This window comes from Salvia splendens, chromosome 13, assembly GCF_004379255.2.
Source record: "Salvia splendens isolate huo1 chromosome 13, SspV2, whole genome shotgun sequence".
Taxonomy (NCBI): domain Eukaryota; kingdom Viridiplantae; phylum Streptophyta; class Magnoliopsida; order Lamiales; family Lamiaceae; genus Salvia; species Salvia splendens.
The window spans coordinates 10,878,802-10,902,836 of NC_056044.1; the positions used below are offsets into that span (position 1 = coordinate 10,878,802).

At 38.2% G+C, this 24,035-nt stretch overlaps 4 protein-coding genes across 5 annotated transcripts; 3 read left to right on the forward strand and 1 right to left on the reverse strand.

Moving 5' to 3' along the window:
- The first annotated feature begins 343 nt into the window (after positions 1–343).
- LOC121759952 (probable plastid-lipid-associated protein 12, chloroplastic) lies at positions 344–3,353 on the forward strand. Its single transcript, XM_042155537.1, has 11 exons — positions 344–701; positions 779–832; positions 901–975; positions 1,259–1,378; positions 1,501–1,692; positions 1,800–1,883; positions 1,946–2,038; positions 2,478–2,531; positions 2,627–2,706; positions 2,795–2,902; positions 3,043–3,353. The coding sequence occupies exons 1-11, from the start codon at positions 474–476 to the stop codon at positions 3,116–3,118; spliced, it is 1,164 nt and encodes a 387-aa protein (XP_042011471.1). The 5' UTR covers positions 344–473; the 3' UTR covers positions 3,119–3,353.
- A 1,746-nt stretch (positions 3,354–5,099) lies between these two features.
- On the forward strand, positions 5,100–10,724 carry LOC121761264 (putative E3 ubiquitin-protein ligase LIN). Of its 2 annotated transcripts, none has more exons than XM_042156905.1 (8): positions 5,100–5,240; positions 5,562–7,073; positions 7,142–7,193; positions 7,276–7,927; positions 7,999–8,143; positions 8,225–8,467; positions 8,560–8,887; positions 9,065–10,724. In XM_042156905.1, the coding sequence occupies exons 2-8, from the start codon at positions 5,598–5,600 to the stop codon at positions 9,181–9,183; spliced, it is 3,015 nt and encodes a 1,004-aa protein (XP_042012839.1). In that variant the 5' UTR covers positions 5,100–5,240; positions 5,562–5,597; the 3' UTR covers positions 9,184–10,724. The 2 variants fall into 2 exon arrangements, with proteins under 2 accessions (XP_042012839.1, XP_042012840.1); XM_042156906.1 differs by having other exon boundaries at positions 5,122–5,240; positions 5,541–7,073.
- A 150-nt stretch (positions 10,725–10,874) lies between these two features.
- LOC121761265 (serine/threonine-protein kinase UCN) lies at positions 10,875–12,343 on the reverse strand. Its single transcript, XM_042156907.1, has one exon. The coding sequence runs from the start codon at positions 12,303–12,305 to the stop codon at positions 11,274–11,276; it is 1,032 nt and encodes a 343-aa protein (XP_042012841.1). The 5' UTR covers positions 12,306–12,343; the 3' UTR covers positions 10,875–11,273.
- A 6,665-nt stretch (positions 12,344–19,008) lies between these two features.
- Positions 19,009–21,330, forward strand: LOC121762841 (probable serine/threonine-protein kinase PBL25). The gene is made up of 6 exons (XM_042158847.1): positions 19,009–19,083; positions 19,299–19,483; positions 19,561–19,784; positions 19,877–20,066; positions 20,156–20,547; positions 20,896–21,330. Exons 1-6 carry the CDS (start codon positions 19,076–19,078, stop codon positions 21,199–21,201), a joined length of 1,305 nt encoding a protein of 434 aa, XP_042014781.1. The 5' UTR covers positions 19,009–19,075; the 3' UTR covers positions 21,202–21,330.
- The last annotated feature ends 2,705 nt before the right edge of the window (positions 21,331–24,035 follow it).

The following is a 24,035-nucleotide window of genomic DNA, read 5'->3' on the forward strand; positions in this document are numbered from 1 at the left end:
CGGAAGAACGAGCACACAATCTTATTTACGATTCGGTGAATTTACAGATTACACAAAAGAAAACCAAAAGGAACATAGGAGGAATTAGAACATGAAATCAGCAAACTCGAGCTTATTCTTCGCAGCTATTGAGAACTCTCTAGGAACAGTTTTAGCTAATCAATTTCGCGTGAACTCTCTATCTCTTTCCCCTTTCTTCAGCCGTTATTTTGAATAACAGAAAATCAGCTGGAACCTCGATATCTATGGTCCAGATGCCATCCTTATTATTCCATAAATCCCAACCGTCGATCGAGTCAGCCAGCTCAACCAATTTCAAGTATCCGTTGGAGCTAAAACGCGCTCAATAAACGCGACTACACACCTCGCGGTCTCGGGTTTGAGGCCACAAAGCTCAACACCACATGTTCCAATCCCCATCCATCATCAAACAAAATTCTGTGCCTCTCATTTGAGAAATCGTAACAGGTCATATGGCAAGTGTGGAAGCTGCAATTCCATGCCTCCGATTCCAGCAGCGACACCCTTTCTTCAGGCGACCCACAGCGGAACGGCTTCCCTTCTGCCGGAAAAGTGGGCTTATTGTTCGTTCCCAGCAACAAGTGGAGTCTAAAGCATTTACCGATGAAGAAAATGCACTTATTAATGCCTTGATCGGCATCCAAGGCCGCGGCCGCTCCGTCTCCTCCTCCCAACTTAAAGTAGTATACAATCTTCTTCAAACATCCAATTAAAATTCAACTGTCGTTAATTTCATCTTAAACTTATAACGATGCAGGAAGTTGAAACGGCAGTGCAGAAATTGGAAGATCAAAAGGGCGTTCCTGATCCAGTGAGTCGCATTTCGCAACACTATGTTTCTTGATTACTTAGATTTCGTGTAATTAGTGAATTTAACAGACAGCCTCAAGCTTAATTGAAGGGCGTTGGCAATTAATGTTCACAACAAGACCATCAACAGCTTCTCCCATTCAGGTCACATTTAGTTTTTGATACAGCGGTATGTAATCAAATGCATACTCTAAATATTGTACAAACTCCAAACGACATTAAAAAAATGTCAACAGATGAACAATTAAAAATGTCAACGGTTGAAGCTTTGTTGACATCAAAATCTTGAAATTTTACAATGTGTTACAATGTGTTGACACTAGAGTTTGGAGTTTGTACAATGTATAGAGTTTGCATTTTATTACCGGCTTGATATAGATTTGTCTTTTTTATCTGGCAACTAAATCCTACCAATCGTGATTTGCAGAGAACATTTGTGGGGGTTGATTCCTTCACTGTGTTTCAGGAGATATATCTTCGAACCGATGATCCACGTATCTCTAACATTGTCAATTTTTCTGATTCAGTTGGCGAGTTGAAAGTAGAGGTATATCTAATTCAATCATATGTTTAATTCAGAGCTGTGGCTAGCTAATCCAACTACATCGTTTAGTATACATGGTTAGTACATTACATAGTTACAACTTGACAATGACTCTATATCGTCAGGCAGTAGCTTCAGCGAAAGATGGGAAACGGGTGCTCTTTCGGTTTGACAGAGCTGCCTTTTCCTTGAAATTTCTTCCCTTCAAACTCCCTTATCCCGTACCTTTTAGACTTCTTGGAGACGAAGCAAAGGGCTGGTTGGATACCACTTATTTGTCCCAATCAGGAAATATTCGTATATCCCGCGGGAATAAGGTAAAACTAGCCATGAATTCTCCATCTTTATCTGTCATCTATCGTTTTTTTCAGAACCTGTCCTCTGCTCGGGATTAAGGACTATCAGTTCCAATGCTGTAGTGCAGGGAACAACATTCGTACTGCAGAAAGAAACCGAACATAGACAGAAATTGCTATTAGCCATTTCAAAGGGACGACAAGTCAGAGAGGTATGGTTACTCCTTTTTCCCATTCGATCTATAATTATTTATGCCAAACTTTCCGAATGCAGGCTATTGATCAGTTTGTCGCTGCAAATCAAACTACCACTAAAGGTGAATTTGAACTTCTTGAAGGGGAGTGGCTAATGATATGGAGTTCACAGGTAGTTTGCATATGCCATGTTTTCATTTTAGTAACTTTGAATTAAACATTCTTATCCTTGAAGATACTCATGTAACATGTAGGGTTACTTGCACCTAAAAACACAAATTTTCAATTCTTCTTATTTTTCACATGGTTGTCAATTGCCTCCCAAATTAATGTTGGGATGGTTAAACAACCCTGCACTAAATGATGATATTAATTTGTCATTTTAGCCAGTCACGGTGGCATTAACTCGCTGAAAATTGACAACCGTGTAAAAGATTTTAACACTTTTAGTTCGTGTATTTGGAGGAAAAATTATGAACTCATGTGCAAAAGTAGAAAGTTTGTGTGTTTAAGCGCAAAATATTATCCACAACTTAGCTTTCGTCGTCTGTTCATTAGTTTTCATCCGTTTTATATTTTAGCTAACAAATTTTTACCAATGTTTATTGCAGGAAGTAACAGAGAGTTGGATAGAGAATGCCTCGAAAGGTTTGATGGGCAAGCAGGTGCCTTCTATGATCTCAAAATGTTCATGCTTTCATTCTTCATGGGAATTGTGTGCCGTTTGAACTATTTCCTGAGTGATACAATGCATATGTAGATCGTCAAGCCAAATGGTCAGATGAAATTTCTGGTTGATATTCTGTTCGGTCTCAGATTTTCAATGACAGGAAAATATGTGTAAGCTTCTTTTGGACTATCTTATTGTTTAGCTTAGTATAAATCCGAAGCTGACTTCAGTTGATGCTTAACTGGTGGCTGGTCAAAGGAAATCGGGCTCCAATACGTACGATGTTGTGATGGACGATGCAGCAATAGTGGCTGGTCCGTATGGGATACCGGCAGAACTGGAAACCAAGTACACGCTTCAACTTCTGTAAGAAACCTCATTCTGGTTATTTATTTATTTCTTTGTATTTAATGAACGAATAATTTTAAAGATGGGTGGACTCGAATCTGTAACTCTTGGCTATTGAATTTGTGTTGGTAAAATTGATGTTATGTTGAGCCTTGCAGATATGGTGATGAAAAGATGAGAATTAGTCGTGGCTACGGAGACATAGTTTTTGTGCACATTCGCGTTCAAAAATGAGCTGCGCAAAATAAAGTGTCGTGCATTCGGTCTTCCTTCAAGACACCGGAATTCTGCTAGCTACAAGACACCTGATTACTGCACATATTTTAGGTGTACATGAAATAATACATCGTTATCACTAAGTGCTTGTATATTCGTTTATGGAAAAACTGGACCATCACAAACAATTTAGGCCTTATGTTCCCTGGGATGTAATCAATTGAGAACTAAATCTAACCCGTACAAACTAAAATCTGGATCACTAGATTTCAAGATTTGATGTCAACGGATGAATATGTTTACATAAAGTTGAATTTAATCTTGTTCAACACTAGGATTAAATTCGTACTCATCTTATTACTACTCCTATAGACAAATGGTAGTAAGTTCTAATCCAGACTTCTAAAATCAAACATGCATCGACCCGTCTAAGAATTCTATGTTAAACCCCAAAGAATTCTCAAATATCTTCTCTACGTTTTCACCCATAAACTAAGTTAAAGTGACATGTGCAAATGGAGAAGATTAATCATAATACGTACACATACTACCATTCAAGCATAATCGCATTGTAGAAAAGAATCACAGAACCTATAGTGTCTTCTCTACTTTATGCAATCATAATTAAAGAATAGAAAATATCTTTGTGTTTTTTTTTTTGTTTTTTTTTTTGTAATGTTGGTTATTTGGTAAGATGAGGAAATAAAGGATAATAGTAACTAAAATCTCAAATATAGCAAAAATTGTAAAACCCGTACTTTCATTAACCAACCTTTTATGTATACTTTTTTTTTTCTTCTATATACACTTCTAATTAATCCTTTTTCTACACTTTATATTCATTTTGCATTCTAGTTTCTCAATCAACCAGTTTTCTTTCTTTTTCTTTCTTTTCACAGCCTTATTTCTCCGACTCATTTCAGCAATATTTTTCCATTTTACCCAAAAGTGTAGGATAGATATCATATTCTCAGTATTTAGCTTCCAAAGAAAAGTCTTAAAAACTCAAATTGTCTTGCTAAGAAATTTTATGAGAATATATAAAAGTGGCTATATATATAAAAGTGGCTATAAAAGTTGTCCAACTTCATCTTCTATCATTAAGATCACTAAGTAGATTTAGACGGGCTAGAAACAAGTAACATAACTACAGATAAATCACCCAAAAATAAATATAAAGCTCAAATCCCACAAGATTTCGACATGATACAAAACGGACAAACAATTCACTAATTATACACATACAACAAAATCTCTATTGTCATTGGTCATAAAGATTTTAAATATGAAAAATGTTAACATCATTGCCAACTCATCTACAATCTAACTTAACAAAATTCTCCGTATGTTATCTATAGTATATGCTCAACAAGATTTTCTCCCCATGTGTATTAAAAAAGAAAGAGAAAGTGAAAAATAAAAAAAGTAACTAGTTCAAAATAAAAATAAAAATAAAAAAAGAAAGAAAAGAAAAGAAAAAAAATGCATAACGCAAGAGAGAAGAAAAGATAAAAAATTATAAGTAGTCATAATTTATTCGTTTGAAATCAGTTTGTTATAATTTTTATTTTATTACAATCTTTTATAACTAATTAAATTTCATAAAAATGAGAGAATTTAAATATAATCTATAATATGCAAAAGTTTGTAATTGGATTTGAATTTAATAGGTTCATCATATTTGAACGGAGGAAGAGGGCGGCAGAGTATTATGGCCTGCAGATAGCAAAGAATAAACAATATTTTATTCTCTTGGAAGAATCCTTTGAGTGTACAATGTTATATTGTTTGAAACCTTCTTAGCTTCTCACATTTGTCACTACAAAGCCTTCAACTTGTTGCATAAGCTCACATTCATGCTAGTAGAGGCGACCATTCTTCATCTGTCATAGTTTCTTTCTTTTTTTAATTATTATATTTCCTCCACTTTGTTCAATACTAGAATTAAATAGAGTATTATTCAATGGCTCTTATATGTTCCACCTTTGTTTTAGCCACTCTTGTCTTGTTCTCAACTGGTTTTCAATGTTACTATTTCCAAATTTCTACCTTGATCATCACTTCTTCTACTAGTCTTGGTTGTCTCAAAACAGAGCCGGTTGACTTGCTTGTATCTTCATGAACAACAAACTAATTCAAGGTACTAGCAGTTTGTATTCTGTGTAATTGTATGTGTCTCAAAATTTTGTGACTAAATATGCTACATAGAAAGTTTCTGCAATTTCACATAGTATTTGTTCATTTTTGATCATGTGTTCTAAAATAATAGCATGTGAGTTTCAAATTCTGTGATTGTGTCGGATCACCAATTTTTGAAACTTTAGGATAGATATCCCAAGGCCCTTGATAATTTCTATTATTAATTGAGTTTGATTAATGATAGAATTGGATAAAAAATACTCAATAATTATGTATGTTGTCAATCATGAAAAGCAAACAGCCCCTTTCTTTGTTGAAACAGGCAAGTAGTGTGAGGTCAAAAGATAGAAGTAAAAAAATGGCAATGTCACTGGAGGAGCTTCTGGCTGAGGAAGGATTTAAGAGGAGAAAGGACAAAATGAAGGGCAGAGCTTCCTTTGCTTCCGAGCGTCCTCTGCTGGCTGTGAGAAGAACTGAGAGGACGAGATCTGATATACCTCGTACCGATTCCAACGCTGAATTTTCAACAAGTGGCAGCTTCTCAATGAGGAAGCCAAGGGACAATGAACCTGATAAAGCTATTGCTTCATATGAGCATCTGCGTGGTCCGGAGATAACTGAGGTGATTCAAAGTGATGAGGGAATGGAGAGGCTTCATAAAGATATGCACTCGACTAAAGTTCATGGCCGCGTCAAACATGAAGGGAATCATTCAGCTCCTTTGGATGATATAGTGATGGAAAATCAGAAAGATAGGAACAACTCCTTTAAACATACTTATCCTCATGCTGAAGGAAGATCAAACAAAGTTGTTGAAACTGGAAGCAAGTTTGATGAAAGTAGAAGCATTAGACAAAACATGATTGACGAGGCTCAAGCTGCCCCCGCTCTTGATGAAGCTGCTGTTAAAGCAATCATTTCTATCATCAGTGGGCACGCGAAGCGGTTTCTTGATGATGAGGATTTCAGGACATCCCTTCATCATAATACCTTTGCTTCCCTAAATTTGATTGGATCCGATGAAAGCCTGAGCACTGAAAGCAAAGTCGTAGGAAATCTCAAAGAGGCTATCGAGACCATTGAAAGAACTGCAGAGGAGGAGAGTGCAAACTTAAAGGAATTGAAAAGGGCTTCACTGCAGCTTAGTGTGATCACAGGATTAAACTCGAGTGATCTGAAGGATGGAGTTCCGAATCTAAGGTTCTCGGCTTGTGCACATCTTTATCTCAGTGTAATATATGTGCTGCAGAAGAAGGACAAGGTTGCAGCAAAACATCTTCTTCAAGTATTCTGCGACTCGCCATTCCAGGCACGAACAATGCTGCTGCCTGATTTGTGGGAGCATCTATTTCTTCCTCATCTCTTACATTTGAAGGTGTGGTACGATAAGGAAACTCACTCGGTGGTAGACTCCCCAAGTATTATGAATCTGAAGCTGCTTGACAAAGCTTATAACGAAAGTATGGATTCAGGAACGTGTCGATTTGCAATGTACTATAAAGATTGGATGATAAATGGGGAGAAAGAACCTTCAGTCCCTGTCATTGGAATTCCTTCTTTCTCTATTCACTCGATGTTAAGGGGAGGCTTGCTAGGCCATACAAGTAGTCCTGCTAGTCACGTCTCGCCTCAGCCAATGGTCAGTAAAGAACTGTATGTTGAAGTGTGTAAGCATGCAGATAAGCCGGGAGTTGAATCAGATTTCGACGAAGAAGAAAAGTTTGATAGAAGCTCAAATGGTCCAGCTCCACAAGACAAACAACTAATCTTGTGCACTCGTGCCTCAAGTGTACGAGCAGATAAAGAAGTCGACCCTGTTCGGGAATCTCCCCCCGTAAGTGATCAAAACAAACACCTATTATCAGTTCGATATCTTGATTTTATATATCGTTCCGCATGCAGGAAAATGAACGAGTGATCATGCAGATAAAAGAACCGGAGCTTCCAATACAAGGTTGCTGATAAAAAACTTTGTTATTGATTCCAATTTGCATTATTTCCCCTGAAACTTTTATTTACTAATGATAGTAATGCAGAATTGCAGGAAAACTATGAATCCTGGAACGGAAAACATGTTCGATATAGCATCCCTAAGGATTTCGTATGCCCCTTGACAGGTCTTCTTTTTAGAAATCCAGTGACTCTCGAGACTGGTGAAACTTTCGAGCAAGAAACTATAGCAGACTGGTTTAGTACTCAAGGGTGCTTCATGTGTCCAGTTACCAGAAAAACTTTGCAATATCAGGCTGTGCCACCAACGAATCTCATTCTGAAGCGTATTATCGATAAATGGAAGACGGATTATATCGAACATATCTTGGCTCTACTCTCACAAGTAACATCAGGTGATGGTGGAGGTATAGAAGTATATGATACTAACATGATTATTTCCATCTTAGGGCAACTTCTCCCGGTTTTTAGCGAGGAGCAGAGGATAGTACATGCTAGACGAGTTTTATCGTTGGGTGGCCTGCGGTTGCTCTTAATAAGTTTTCAGTCTTCCATCTGTGAGGAGAAGACATTTATCGTAGAACTGCTGTGCTGTTGCGTTGAAGCTGATGCGGACTGTAGGAATAGGATTGCTCGAGACATAAATCAGTCGAACTTGCTAGAAATGCTTCACAGTGAACAACTAGTATCTAGAAAAAAAGCAGTGTTACTTCTGGCTGAACTAGTTTGTTTTAACAGGTACTCGTTCGCTTCTTTGGCAACCGTAGTTACTAAATGCATCTTCACTATCTTTGATCATTGAATATCAGAAGGACCAGAGTGAAACGCTTTTTGGAACGCCTCGGTGATGAGGAGTTACGAAATGCAATAGGCCATTTAAACATGTATCTTCAGACTTGCCCTCTGGAAGAGACACCGTTAGTCGCTGTTCTGATTCTGCATATTGATCTTCTGGTAGGTGTTGTAAGTGATAGGTATTCAAACTATGTTCTTGTAGAAATATAGTAAGTACACGGCCTTGCCTCGGACTTGCAGTCAGGAAGATGTGCCAGCAACACATATAAACAGAAGGCGGTTGATGCCCTCACCGCGTCCCTGATAAGCAGCTTAACCGACAATGAAAAAGTCCAAAACAAGTGTTGCAGAGCTCTCCTTATCCTCGGAGGCTTCTTCTCCTCGTCTGGGAAACTTATGACGGAGGATTGGATTCTTAAACTAGCCGGTTTTCCCAATGGTCCAGATTCGGATGATGCTGAGGATTGTACAACAGTTACAACGGTATGCCATTTTTAAATGTACAATCTAATGTTTAGTCTGAATTTTTCAGCATAGTTTGTTATGGCACACTAACAAAGCCAAAGTATTTGAAGGCTTTTGCGTCCGAATATGAGGAAGAAGAGGCTGCGAGGGAGAGATGGCTAATGAGTTTGTCAGCTTCACTGGTCGGGGATGGGAAGAAGTCATTCTTGGATGCTGTTTCCAAGTGCCTGAGGTTAGGGAAGCCAGACTTGGTGAGGGTGTGTCTGACAACAGTGGCTTGGTTGAGCTTCTCACTCGCCTCATTGCACGACACGAGACATCAGGTTTCCGCCTTCTCTGCTCTAATATCTCCACTCAAGCAGTACCTCGAGTATGGGGTGCTAGTCGAGCAAAGGGCTCTCGCTGCACTTTCTCTGCTAAACTTCAGTACAATTCCAGGTCAGTTGTTTTCTTGCTAATATCGACCTTTTCGCAATGAGCAAAGTTTTAATATGCTTTCCAGAAGCCCCCGCGAGGCGTAAACCATAAAAGCACAAAAGAAAACATATGAAAAGAGTCGAGAGACAAAAAAACAAAACTATCTGTTTCGACTCAAGTGTGCGTTTCGCTTTCCAGAATGCCGGATATTGCTGATGAAGATTGGCGATGAGATCGGTCCTTCGTTGGATGAGCTAGCAGAAGTAACATGGACCGCTACGGAGCTGTATACAATCATATATTGCCAAAGGAGGTAGAAGTTATCCCTGGAAAGAAACACCATTGTCTTTCTTTCATGTGAATTTTCAGTAGTTGTCCTTTTTTAAATATGAATCTTCAGTTGCAGATTTGCCTTGCAATTGAAAATTCAGCCTTCTTACATCTTGATTATTTTAAATATCTTGAATCTATGAAACTTTCAATGATCACCAATCCAATATTATCTATATTAGCCAATACAACATAATAATTCACTTTTGAATCAATCCATGTTTTATAACATAGGGTAACAAACTAATTGCACAAATTACAAAATAAGGATACCAATACTAACTGCTTTCTAATATAGGAGTAACATATTATGTCTTACTTTTAGTATCGGAAAATTTATAATATCTCTAATTCGTTATGTACAAACCAAAAAGTAGAGTTGTTTACTTATTATTCTAAATTAAATCTTAAAGGAGATAGAGCTGTGACAAGTGAAAATGAAAGAGATGAATGAAGAGAAAAAAATAGGAGTGAGAGATAGGCGAGGTGGAAAAAAGGATGAATAATATGCGGAATTTATTTTTAATTTTTTAATTAATTAAATTAAATGACATTATTTTAATTGTCAGTAGGTTTTAGTTTTGCCATATCAGTTTTAATTATTCTTTAGAAGAGAAATAAGAAAATTCAAAAGTTTATGTAATGTATTCAAAAAATAAAATTCAAGAAAAAAATAAAAAAAAAATATTGAAAGTTTGTGTATTTACAGATTCAAAAATGGTATTACAAATCACAGAGTTTGAAAAATTCGCCATCATCTCGTATTTTTAAATTTGGGCCAAATCGACGTTAATGTGTCACCAAAATTTCTATGTTAACAATGTGTCAAGAAGCAAAAATGACATTGTGTTAATAACTCTTAGAAAATAATTCAAGTCGATCTCACACTTTTAAAAAAGTGGAACTATTCACAATTAACCCATTTTCTTAATTTGAACAAAAATCAGAGCTAATGTATCAACTGAAAATATCTACATGAACAAAAAAACGAGAGCATAAAACAATGTTCTGATAATCCAAAAGAAAAAGATATTCATTGTTATTTTTAATTGTTATCTCTTCTCTTCCTTTCTTTTCTCCCTTGTGCAAAGATAGTAAGACGTTAATTTAATTTCTTTTCTCCCTTGTGCAAAGATAGTAAGACGTTAATTTAATTTGGATGATAAAAAAAATTATATTTATTTTTATAAATAATTGAGAAAAAAAATAAAATTTCATAATTTAATAGCTATTCTATTTTACAATCTAAATGAATAGAAAAAAGTTACTATGTGGATTTAATTAGATACTCCATCCGTTTCATAGTAGTGGCGCCAAATTTTCATTTCGATATGTTGTATAGTAGTGGAATCATTTACTTTTTAGTAAAAGTCAACACATTTACTTTACTCTCTTTTACTTTATTTTTCTCTTCATCTTTCTATAATTTTTATTTCCTACTTTATTATTTATTTAATTAATTCAGTTAATACCATCGCGGCGGAAGTGGAAGGAGTTATGAGTTACTCCTAATAACGTACTTACATGCCAACAGGTAGGCCAACCCAATAGTTGTCCAGAATATCCATCATTGGTAAAATTGAACGAATTAAAGGGAGACAAGAATACCTTGCTTTTCTTCTTTACGTATTGGTAATAAACCTAAGAGATAACATTGATTTAACAACAACTGCACGGCTCCAAGAAACTTAGCGTTCATTCCAAGTTGACACAATTTTTACATTACTGTTTTGCACTTGAGAATTGAGTAAACACAGAACATTGATTTACAAAAAACTTATCCTTCATATTTTCAAATGATTGTCAACAACGAATTTTTGTTTCCTTCAATACATTTGGTATTAGCGAATGAAATATACCCACGCGCGTGCGCCAAGGCATCTTTAATCAGCATAAATTATATCCCATTATATTCGTTGTGCATCCGTAATTAGCGACATCTCTATACTTGATTAGCACCCATCTTCACGGGAATAACTATTCTTATTAATTCCTTATTTTTTATATACAATCCCCTAATCAAATCAAATCAAATCAAAAGAAGCAATGATCACACACATACCTCTACACGTGCGTGTCAGAAATCCGTTATCGACACGTCATCATCCGACGACGACCGTAACGGCGACGGCGGCACCTTCACCCTCCGAAAGTGCTCCGTAATATCAATCTCACCTTCCCCCACCACCTCCTCCGACGGCAGAAACGGCGGCCGCACGACTTCCGTCAGCAGCTCCCACCTCAACCCCCGAAAGAAACGGTGCTCCATTATCTCCGCCGCGCCCCTCCAGTACCCGAGCCGCCGCGCCGGGTCCTTCTCCAGCAACTTCCCGATCAAGTCCGTCAGCGCGTCGGCCTTCCCGACGCCGACGCGCTCCGGCCGGGATATCAATATTTTCCGAAACGTCTCCCTGCGGTTCCTCCCCTTAAACGGCGTCGTCCCGTACATCATCTCGTAGGCGAGCACTCCCATCGCCCACCAGTCGACGGAGAAGTCGTGGCCGTCGCCTCGGATGACCTCCGGGGCGACATACTCCTCCGTGCCGACGAACGAGTTCGAGCGCTCGTCGGCTGGAGAAACGCGCGCGCTTTTCGGTTTCATATGGCACGTGCTTCGCGGGGGGAGGTCACGTGACAGGTCGAAGTCGGTTAGGGTGACGTGGCCGGACAGCTGGATGAGGATGTTTTCGGGCTTGAGGTCGCGGTAGGCGATGCCCTGGTGGTGGAGGTGGTGGAGGGCGAGGAGGATTTCGGCGAGGTAGAAGCGGATGGCGGCGGGGGAGAAGACGTGGTCGTTTTGGCGGTGGCGGAGGGCGTTGAGGTCGCCGCCGGGGCAGAAGGGGATGCCCCACCAGATGAATTGGTCGTCCTCGGAGGAGCAGATGAGGTGGGGGAGGAAGGGGTGGGGGGAGAGGCGGCGGAGGAGGGAGATTTCGTGGCGGGCGCGGCGGTCGGCGGAGGATTTCTCGACTACCTTGAGGGCGAAGGGAGAGTCGCCGGAGTTGTCGTGGACGAGGAATACTGTGCCGGTGGCGCCTTTTCCGAGTACCTTCACGGCTCGGAGGCTGTGTATGTCATGCGCCGGCGCTCCACTTTTATTGCTATCCATATTAGTGATTTTATTTGGGCTACACCTACACACGAGTGGAGAATTTAGATATATATAGGAATGTTATCACGTCCGACTTCTATACAAACTCCAAACTATGATCTGGACCGTTAGAACAATATAAAATATCAACGTAATGTCAACAGTTGATGTTGTGTTGAAATTGTATTGACATCAAAACCTTTAAATTTTACACTGTGTTGACATTGTATTGATATTGTATTGAAAAGTTTGAAGTTTGTATAATATATGAGTTTGCATTTTATCACTACCCTAATAAGATGGAGGGATTACTTATTTGCGGATGGATTAAAATGGAAAAATAAGAGTATTATTCACTAGACAAGGTGGGCCTTGTGTGTTGCTGCTATTCTGGATATGGGAGTTAGTGCGCTGCTCTGCCACTGAACCTAGTGGATTTAAACTTTAATAAAGAGCTGATTATTCAACTTAATATCAGGAGATTGTCTCCCGTGTGCGTGTGCGTGTGCGCGCTGCGAGAACCACTGAAACTTAATTTAATTAGTGTAAATACTTTAATTAGTCAATCAATTTCATACTCCGGAGTTATAAGATCAATAAACTGTAAAGGAAAGCACTAGAACTTCTTAGTTAATTTCATAAATAGTTAGTACTAAATTACGATGCACGAATCAAATTGGTTATCAAAATTTGACATATAGGATTTTAATCTTAGCGGCACAAATTATTTTTAACATTTGTTGAGAGTTTACTATAATTTTCTCCGCCATCTCAAAAATGAGTAGTCCATAATACATGATTAAATTACCAAAACCCTACACGTTATAGTCAAAGTCACACACATAAAAGCAATGATTTACATTGTTCCAAAATATTTAGAGATGACGTGAAAACCAATTATATAAATATACAATGTCATGTTAAGGTGGCTGAAATTATATACGCTTAGATAGTACTCCTGTTTTGCAGTGTTAGATTACTTCCACATCTAAAGTTAAATCTCATTAGCTTTAAAAACCTTAACTATGTACGTCTATATGTGTAAACGAATGATAAGATACACAATGTAGAGTACTTATATATAGGTTTCATCATTTCTATGCAAGTAAATGATGCGAGACATCGTGTGCACGGGCATGTGTTAGATTTCACTTTACGTACCTCTCTCTCAAGCAAACAAATTGAGTAGCAAGAAAGCTATAATCTATTTGAGATCTAATCAATTCTCACCCTAACACCTGATATATGCACTTATATATTCCTGGTTGTAATTTGTATACTCTCTTCGTCACATAAGAGTATTCATTCTTTTCTTTTTTTTAAGCTATTCCATAAAAGTATGCACTTTCTAATTTTAGAAATTCTTTTATCTTTAATGAGGTGTGATCCATTCTCCACTAACAATATTTTAATTACTTTTTATTTCTACATATTTCTCTTAGTTTACCGATTGTGCATTAAAACTTGAGCAAAAATGCATATTCTTGTGGGATAGAAGAAGTATTTGGGATATAAAAATAATTGAACTTAAAATAAATAAGATATAATAAAATAAACTACTACTAATAATTTAATCTCAATTTAAGATAATGTACAATTTATATTAAAACATTGAAATCATGATCATAGAAAAATAAAATAATCACCTACACAATAAATATTTAAAAAATATAAAATCTACTTTCATATTTCATCTTATTTAAAAATATAATTTATTAAATGAAACAAATAAATTTATCACATTAGTCCAAATAAGTATTTATTATAGTATGCCTCATTAAACCTTCATCTAAATAATTGGGCCACTTAATTAGAAAGTTCATTACTAAGAGCACCCACAAAGGTGGACGGACGGCGGCACGGAAGACGTCGTCCGCCGCTGGCACGGCGCTGCTCGATGCATCGAGCACGTCCGTGCCAGCGAGCAGGTGACGTGTCGACGGCTGATTGGGCAACGACATAGCCGTTGCATTTGAATATTTTTATTTTTTTTCAAAAATTCGGTTTTTAATTATAAAAATCGATTAAAAATAAAAAAATATTTTCCCAATCCCAAAAAATGGCCGTTTTTTTGTTCGTTTTTCTATTTTTTTATTTTTTTCCCCAAAATCATCTATAAATATACACATTCATCATCCATTTTCCACATCAAATCATCTCTCATTCATCTCTCATTCATATTTTTCATACAACTTATCTACACCTCCATCTCTCACTCAAAACCTCAAATGGATTTCACCCATCTTATTGCGGAAGCGGAGCGCGAAGAACAAGAATACTACGAACAACATCGTGCCGCTTATGATGCATATGTCGCAGCGAAAACCCCCGCCCCTCCTCCTCAACCAACTAGATCAATCGCCGCTACATCCATCGTGACCAGGAGGGAGCCCACGAAAGGCTCGTTGCCGACTATTTTGCCGACCAGCCGCGGTTTCCGGTGGATTACTTCAGGTGCCGTTTTCGCATGTCAAAGCGCATGTTTATGCATATTATCAACACATTGTACGCCCGTGTTGAATTCTTCCAAACAGGTCTAGATGCAGCCGGCCGGCAAAGTATCACGCCGTTGCAGAAGTGTACGTGTGCCATCCGACAACTCGCTACTGGGCAAACGGCCGACCTCTTCGACGAGCATTTGCATATCGGTGAGTCTACTGGAATCATTTGTCTTAAAATTTTTTGCGAGGGCGTTCGTACAGCTTTCGGTGATGAATTCCTTCGGGCACCCACCACCGATGATTGCCAACGGTTGCTTCATCTTCACGAATCAGTCCATGGCTTTCTCGGAATGCTTGGCAGCATTGACTGCATGCATTGGAGGTGGAAGAATTGTCCGACTGCTTGGAGGGGGCAACACTTAAGTGGCCACAAAGGCGGCGACCCAACACTTATCCTTGAGGCGGTCGCCGACTACCGCCTATGGATTTGGCATGCATATTTCGGCGTTGCCGGATCCAACAACAACTTGAACGTGCTCTATTCTTCACCCCTCTTCAATGATGTGTTGAATGGTGTAGCACCGGCGATCGACTTCACCGTCAACGGAAATACATACCACATGGGTTACTATCTCGCCGATGGTATCTACCCAAGGTGGTCGACTTTCGTGAAGACGCTCAGCAACCCGCAAGACCCGAGACGGGTTCTTTTTGCGCAGCGTCAAGAGTCCGCGCGGAAAGACGTCAAAAGTGCATTTGGGGTCCTTCAAGCCCGATTCAACATTGTGAAGGCTCCGGCTCGGCTGTGGTACTTGAACAATATCGCCGACATCATGTACACGTGTATTATCTTACACAACATGGTTATAGCCAACGAAGGACCGAGGGCGGCTAGCTTCTACGACGAGGATGAAGCCTGAAGCTCAAGCGCGAGCTCTCCCCCACGTCAAGGTGTGCATACGACGGTGGGTGAGAGGATCCAAACAAGGCACACAATGCGCGATACCCGAACCCACGTTGAGCTACAAGAATACCTAATCAAACACATGTGGGCGAAATTCGGCAACGCGTAGTGGGTTTTTTTAATTTTACGAATTAAATTAGGTAATTTTTAATTTTTAGTATTTTAATTATGTAATTTTTAATTTTTAGGATTTTAATTATGTAATTTTTATTTTTTAGGATTTTAATTATGTCTTTTTTATTTTATTTGTAATTTGTAATATTATTTCAATTTTTTAATGAATTTTAATGTTATGGGAATGTTTTTATTTAAAATGAATTGTGCTCGTCCTTGCGAAAGAGCACAGCTGTGGGTGTTGTGCTCTTGCCTAAGAGCAGGTAGGAATAGTGGTGCCGGGCCCACAACCGTGCTCGTTGGCAACAGCACGGTTGTGGGTGCTCTAATAAACAATTCAAGGTACAATTTGGAATTTATTTAGGTAAAAACGTCCGTCTCCATCTTCTCTTCTCCTCAATGTCTAAATATGTGCCTCCATCATTATCGGGTACTCTTCTCTTTCCAGTCATCGTGTAATGCACTTCTCTCGTCATGCGCTAATGCCATTTCTCCATCGATTAGTTGCCTCCATCTACATTTAAGAATCTCAAACAAAAATCAACTATAGACCTGCATTGCAGTTTTTAAAAAAGAGTGAACTACCCTAATAGTCTCTGATCTTGTCGAAAAATATACCAAAAAACCTAAAAAAAATTTATAGCCTTTTTGGTCCCTAAAAATCATATTGTTGGTACCTTTCGGTCTTTTATACCCCTTTGCATTCGAAAAATCCCCTAAATGCCATGGAGGGCATTTTTGGTCTTTGAAAATCACAGTTTTGATACCTCTTCAGTCTTGCAATTTTTTGGGTCAGATATAAAAGCACCTTTGCAGGCAGAAAAAGTTTACATTTCTGGTATTAATTGATTTTATATTTTTACAACATAAAACATTTTCTTTTGAAATATAGTTCACTTAATTTTTTAAATAATTACTTAAATAACATGTAGATTGAGCTTTATATAATAAAAAAAATTACTTTAGTTTACTTTAATATTTTTATTAAAAATGTTACTTGCAAGAGTTCGCTTTAATTGCGTTAGATATAATTCAGTCAAATTCTAGTTATTATACTTAAAATTATTTTTCACTATACTATATTTTAATTAACATAATTATAATATTTATTTTTCACTCAAGTATAATAACATTTAAATATTGAAGTAACATTTTTTAAGCAAAAAATTACTATCATTCACTATAATATTTTTTCCTTCTAAAATTTTAAAAATTTAATTAAATTTTTTAAGTAAAAATAAATTCCACATGCAAAAAGATTTTTCTATAATTCACTTTAATATTTTTATTATGAAAAAGTTACTATTAGATTTAAATTTTTTCTTCGTATTGACTAAGTTATATAATGGATAATATTTAATTTTAAAAATAAATAAAGTATAATTAAATCATTTTAAGGTTGTATTTTTTTATACAAATAATGACAATAAACTATTTTAAGTAACTAAAAATACAAAAATAGCATACTAGTATTTAAGGTCCAAAATTCCCTCAAACACTAAAAATTCACAATTTTTGGTGCCTAGGGTTACTTTATTTTTGTCATATCAAAAATGCTATAAAAATTTTTTGAGGACCATTGATGCATTTTTCGACAAGATCGGGGACTATTATGATAGTTAACTCTTAAAAAAATTACGGTTGAAGGCTTTATCTCACTAGAAAATGGATTTTCGGTAGCCCTTGGAGATGCTATTAGCCGTTGGAATGACCACTTATCACTCCTTTTCTTATCAACTACAGTAATAAAGATCTCAGTTCGTCGTTGCCAAATGCCTTATTCTCTCCTTAGTTCCTCCCCACTCATATTGCTTTCTCCTTGTAACGTCATACACATACCAAGCACAAATACAATAAATACATTTTTAATTATTGAAATTAGTATTTATAGAAGATTAATTTAACTTTTGGCATTGTTCATTTTTTTAGTCAATATCATTTATTCTAAATCAAATCAATAATAATGATTCATAATATTTTAACCTCTCAAATCATTTATATAACTCCAAATTTTAAAAGTCCTTAATAAAATATTTTTAACAAATAAATAATTTTCCAAGTAACTACAGAATAAACTAAAATGGTGGACCAATGCCTAACTTAATTACTCGATCATCCAATAAAGTCACATTATGTTAACTTTTATTGTCTAAAATTCATGAAAGCGCCACTTCAAGGGTTTCTTTCCTAATAAATTAGCATTGGTTAGCATTATTTGTAGGTGAAGAGAAGACTAAGAGATGCGTCTCTTTTATTGTTATTAAGTATCTCTTTTTCTCTTTTATTGTTATTAAGTTTCTCTTTTATTATTGTAATTATTTATTTTATTATAATATTTATAATGATACTTTTATTATATTCTCCAAAACTCCCTTTTTATAGATGTAAAGATGTGATTTTTAATACTCCTTATATTCATTGTTTATGTATGTTATAGGTACATTGACGAAAATACATATGACACACCGAGTACAAGAATCCTTAGTTGTCCTCGTCTAAAACATTGCCAAAGGAGAATAAGTAACACTCGGGTAGCTCCGAGACTTGAAGATGGTACTCGAAGTCAAGGACAAGGGAACAAACCGAGGAGGTCTAGCGAGTGTCACTCGACTCGGTTGTTGGATATGTGGACCATTCACATTTGGGCTGAGTTATTTGTGAGCCCAACTGGTTTGAGCAGTAGCTCAAACCGAGTCTGAAATAGGTTGACGGGAATTTTTGTCCAAAACTCCAAAAATGTCTATATTTTATTTTCTTAACTAACTATTAATTTTTGACTATTTTGATGGACGAATTTAGAAATCTCCTCAATATTATCTCCCAACAAACTCACCAATCATGAACTTCTAAGATCCCAACCTTCGTCGACTATTGATTAAGTTCATAATTTATTGTTCTTAGTTTATTTTTTGTAGAATTATTGTTCATAATAATTTTTGGATCTCTATATTTTTTTAAATTTTTATAAAATAGTTAATCTAAATAAAAAATGTGAAGTTAATTAATATGTTTTAATTTTAAAATTAGAATTAACTTTTAGCCAAGCGAAATGGTTATTCAGAGGGATTTATTTTATAAAATATTTCTCGTAAATAATACTATGAACTTGAAATGTCTAAAAATAGAGCAGATGCCATCTTTTTAATTTATTTGCCATTGTAACCATTCTTCCTTCCCGTGTATCTCCATTTTCCTCGGAAAATGCGCAGAAAAAACAAAAGCATTTCTTCCTTTTTTTTCATCACTCCTCCAAAACATGGCATTTGGAAATGATCAGGTTTTTATTTCTCAAAATCTTACATGCTGCCCATATTTTCCTTATTAATTTTGCATATATCATTTATACAATGTTAGGGTTTCCTTTCCAGAACATTTTATTTTTTACAGAGATAATGATTCGAGGAATTGTTTTGTATTGATATGTCTATTTGCATATTTGTTGTGAGAAAAATTAATTAACAACTCTAATTTATTTGAATGAATTTTGATCAGGGAATGTTGCGTGCCTTTTAATCTAAAGGCTATAATAATGACATGTTTTTCTTGCTTCTCGACTCGAAGGAGAGCAGCAAAGAGGTACACAGAAAAGAAAAAAGGAGCATTCCCTCCATCCATTCCCCATCAAAACCCATCTCCACAGTCACACCGTAATTCTAGCTCCCAACAGCCATCCAATGGTAATTAACACCCACAATATCATTTTCATTTTATTTGTTATCTTTGTTTCGAATTATGTATGTATACATATTTATAGAAAACCCAAGAAAGACAGCAGCAGAAGCTACAATTAACAAGACAATTACAAGCAGAGAAGGAGGAGAGAAGAACAATATTGCAGGAGATAGCAACAATATTGCAGCTCAAACTTTCACTTTTAGGGAGTTGGCCGCAGCCACAAAAAATTTTAGGCAAGAATATTTGCTTGGTGAAGGTGGATTTGGTCGTGTTTACAAAGGTCGTCTTGACAAAACTGATCAGGTTATTTACTAGTACAATATAACTATATTGTACATACATATATTTTCTTTGACAAATTGAGTTATTTACAACTGACACGCCTTTTAGTTCAGTTGGTAGCAGTTAAGCAACTTGATCGCAACGGTCTGCAAGGGAACCGAGAGTTTCTTGTTGAGGTTCTAATGTTGAGCTTTTTACACCACCAGAATCTGGTGAACCTAATTGGCTACTGTGCGGATGGCGAGCAGAGACTTCTTGTGTACGAATATATGCAGTTGGGATCTCTTGAAGACCATCTTCTTGGTATGTATATATACGTACATGACTTTTATACTTTCTTGTCTTGTCTTGTCTTGTAAATGCATATTGAATTTAGGTTTAATTTGTTGCAGACCTACCCCCTAATCGGTCACCACTACCTTGGTTCACAAGGATGAAGATCGCATTACATGCTGCCAAAGGTCTGGAGTATTTGCACGATAAGGCACACCCTCCTGTGATCTACCGCGACCTGAAATCATCCAACATATTGCTGGACAAAGACTACAACACCAAGTTGTCTGATTTTGGGCTCGCCAAGCTTGGACCTATTGGAGATAAGACTCATATATCTACAAGGGTTATGGGAACATATGGATATTGCGCTCCCGAGTATCAACGCACAGGTCAGCTTACCGTCAAATCAGATGTATATAGCTTCGGCGTTGTTCTTTTGGAATTAATCACAGGAAAAAGAGCCATTGATAGCAGAAGGGGTCCCGAGCAACAAAATCTTGTGACATGGGTAAGGCCCCACCTCTAAATTCTACTCCATCCATCTCTGAAAAGTATGAACATTTGGTTCGACACGGTTTTTAATGTATAATTGATAAAGAAAGAGAGAGAGAGATAGAGGGTAATGTAAGTAGTGTTAGTGGAGGGTGAGCTCCATATCATTAGTAGTGTAGTGCGATTGTATAAGTTGTAAATAAAATAATGTGTTATTTAACTATTCTAAAATTAGAAAGTTGGACAAACTAATAAGGAAATAGTTCATACTACTTTTTAGTGACTGGATGGATAGAGTAGTATATATATTAATTCCTCTAAAAGCAATATTGTGTTATATATTCCATGTTTTTGTGATCATAAGGCTGAACCCATTTTCATGGAGCCGGGTAGATTCTCGGAACTGGCGGATCCACTACTTAGAGGTGAGTTCCCCAAGAAAAGCTTCAAGCAAGCAGTTGCAATATCAGCCATGTGTCTTCAAGAAGATGCAACAGTCCGGCCTTTGATCAGTGATGTAGTGACAGCGCTCAGTTGCCTTCCTTTGCAAGGGGATGCGGGATACTCCTGCTCTGTTTCTCCCCACTTGACTGATGAAATCACTTCTAAAGAACGCGACAGAGCAGTTTCCGAAGCCATAGCATGGGGCTCCAAGTCTACACATAATTAGTCTTATCAAGGTGATAAGGGTATCGCTCAAGCATGATCAAATAGATTAGGCATTTGCCATCTCAGAATCTTAACATTGGTGTGTGTCTATATATATGTGGTGTGTTATGTCTATATGAAATTTTTGTGACCATAGTTTACTCATTATTAAAATACTACTGTAAATATAAATTAAAAATTTATCACATAAAATAAAATTACAGTTAAATTAGAAAATTACATGTTGAGTTGCTACCACGAGCATGTTTGCATATCGTCCTTGGGTTGGGCCCATCAATTGTGTATCGCTGCTAGTTTGACGAAACCATCTATCTATCCACCCTCGTTAAACATCGATCCTAGACTAAAGGTCGTCTATTGTTACTATTATTGCATTATTATTTAATTAAGTTAAAAGCAGCAAACCAATTGTGCGATTAAGGAACTGATTTATAAGGAGATCCATCTAATGTTTTCCTATGACTTGCCTCTTGTAATCTCAACAAATGAAACAAAGAATAGGTGATTTAATCACAAAAATTTTGTACTAAAACTGAGTCTCAAAATCACTTAAAAAGTGCATAGAACCTAGGAAAAAGAGGTTAATGTCACGGTGCATTGAAAATGCACATGCTGTGTGTGTGCGTTTTATGTTGTAAACAAAAAAGTTTCTCAATCTTGTGAATTTTTTCTTGACTCTTCCCCAAAGTAGAAAAAAACCATAATATAATTGCGTTAATTATTGATTAATTAAGTACTTCCTCAATCTCACAAAATTTCTCATTTTGGTCTATCCCACAAAATTGGTCTCACTTGGAATCTACACAAAAATAAACATTAAATACACTCCCCAATCTCCTCAATGTGATACGCTCCAATTAATACAAAGTCAAAAAATTTCTTAAAACCCGTACCGAGTCAAACTGGGATAAACTTTGTGGGACGGAGGGAGAGCATCCCCAACCATTTACACTAAACTCAAACTCATTTTAGTATAAATGTCACATCAAATATAATTTACTCTAACCATTTACACTAAACTCAAACTTATAAGAATATTCTCTGCTTTTTTAATCATAAAATTTAAAAATAAAATTTGGTTTTAATTTAATGTAAATCTAAAAATAAAAAAATTATATTGATTTTTGATTTTAGTGTATCGAGATGCTAAGAGCATCCACAATGGCGGCGAGCGGACCGGCTAGACGATCCCTGGCGCTTGCCGGTCCGCTCGCCAAACCATTGCAGCAGGCGAGCGCCAAATCGGTGAGAAAAACGGTGAGCGCATGCCGATTCCCGAGCGCTCGCCGATCGACTGGCCGCCATTGCAGGCTCTCGATCGGTGAGCGGATTTTTTTTATTTAATTTTCGAAATACTATATATACGCGATTTGCACCTCATTTTCATTTGCACCACTTGTTTTAACGAGTATTCTCTCTATCTTAATTTCTGTACAAGAGCAAAAACGCGAAATGGAGCACAACAACGAGCCTACTCCAGGGACGAGTGGGTCTCAAACTCCCACGGTACCCGTGGGAGGTGGATGGGGTCCGATGGCCGAGTACTACAAGATGTACCCTTGGCAGCAGATGATGCCCGGGATGGCATCCGGTGTATGCTGGGATGGCAGGGGATGCCGGGGGGGCTGGCGATGCAGGGCAGACAGGGGGTACCGGGGATGCATCCCGGGATGCAGATGATGCCGGGGTGGGCACCCGGGACGCAGATGATGCCGGGGTACCCGGGGATGCAGGGGACGCCGGGGGGAGACAACGTCTATCGCCCCAGTTTTGATTTTGTGTCTGCTTCTTCGCACACATCGACTCCATCGGAGACGCAGTTCACTGGGTATGATACTTTCTCCTTAGAGGAATTGGGGATAGATCTCGGGGATGCGGACACCCCATTCAAACGGGGGGAGTAGGGCGGGGTCGGGGCGCGCCAAAGAAGAAGAAGGGGAAGGGCAAGATGGTGGTCGGTGAGTCGTCGCAGCCGGCTGATGACGACAGCCCGGCACAGAGGAAGTGGACGGACGTGGAGAACGTCGCGCTGTCCAAGGCGTGGGTGAGTGTTTGCGATGATCCCCTCGCCTCGAACAATTAGAGGATTGTCAACTTGTGGGCTAAAATAGCAGCAGCCTACAAGGCATTTTTCCCGGAGGGGAGGCCACGCAGCGGGGAGGAGTGCCGGAAGGGGTGGGACCGAATCAGGGCTTGGGTCTCCCGATTTTCGGGCTTGTACACCAACGCCCTCCGCATGCAGACCAGTGGCCAAACTGAGGACGACTGCATGAGGATAGCAGAGAAAGCCTCCCCGTGCCCTGGCTTTATAAGGAGTTCACCTACTGGAACTGCTATGAGGTGCTGATGGACTCCGAGAAGTTTCGGGCAGGTGTCGATGCTGGTTGGCAGAAGAAACAGCGCCTGAACTATACCAGTGATTACAACGGCGGCAGCAGCGGCGGTTCCCACAACCTCCCCGAGGATGTACAGGAGTTCCCGTCCCCTCCCGCGTTTGCTCGCCGCACTCGCCTGGTTGGTCAAAGGCGGGCGCAACGGGCCTCCCAGGAAGTCCAGTCGGCATCCCCCCTGTTGGCGGGTCGACAGCCGAGCTCCTCTTCTTCGCGCGTCAATAAAAATGAGCTCAGATGTACAAGATCTTAGCTGAATGGAGGGCGGCAACTGACCCCGAGGAGAAGAGTTTTCTTCACGCAATGCTCGTGAGTATGCGAGCCGATTTGAATCCCGCCGCGGCACAGGTGGGGGGCTCAGACGCGGGCTCAGATGCCGCAGTTTGGGGGTCCAGGATAGCGGCGACAACGGCGGCGGCGACAGCGACAACTGCGGGGAGTGAGG

Bases quoted from the DNA above. Each gene is read 5' to 3' on its own strand.
- LOC121759952 (XM_042155537.1), top strand. From the start codon at position 474: ATGGCAAGTGTGGAAGCTGCAATTCCATGCCTCCGATTCCAGCAGCGA. The intron at 1,379-1,500 runs GTATATCTAATT...CTATATCGTCAG, and splicing joins TTGGCGAGTTGAAAGTAGAG to GCAGTAGCTTCAGCGAAAGA. The intron at 2,532-2,626 runs GTGCCTTCTATG...ATGCATATGTAG, and splicing joins AAGGTTTGATGGGCAAGCAG to ATCGTCAAGCCAAATGGTCA.
- LOC121761264 (XM_042156905.1), top strand. From the start codon at position 5,598: ATGGCAATGTCACTGGAGGAGCTTCTGGCTGAGGAAGGATTTAAGAGG. The intron at 7,194-7,275 runs GTTGCTGATAAA...ATAGTAATGCAG, and splicing joins ACCGGAGCTTCCAATACAAG to AATTGCAGGAAAACTATGAA. The intron at 7,928-7,998 runs GTACTCGTTCGC...ATTGAATATCAG, and splicing joins GAACTAGTTTGTTTTAACAG to AAGGACCAGAGTGAAACGCT.
- LOC121761265 (XM_042156907.1), bottom strand. From the start codon at position 12,305: ATGGATAGCAATAAAAGTGGAGCGCCGGCGCATGACATACACAGCCTC.
- LOC121762841 (XM_042158847.1), top strand. The intron at 19,785-19,876 runs GTTATTTACTAG...CTTTTAGTTCAG, and splicing joins GTCTTGACAAAACTGATCAG to TTGGTAGCAGTTAAGCAACT. The intron at 20,067-20,155 runs GTATGTATATAT...AATTTGTTGCAG, and splicing joins TCTTGAAGACCATCTTCTTG to ACCTACCCCCTAATCGGTCA.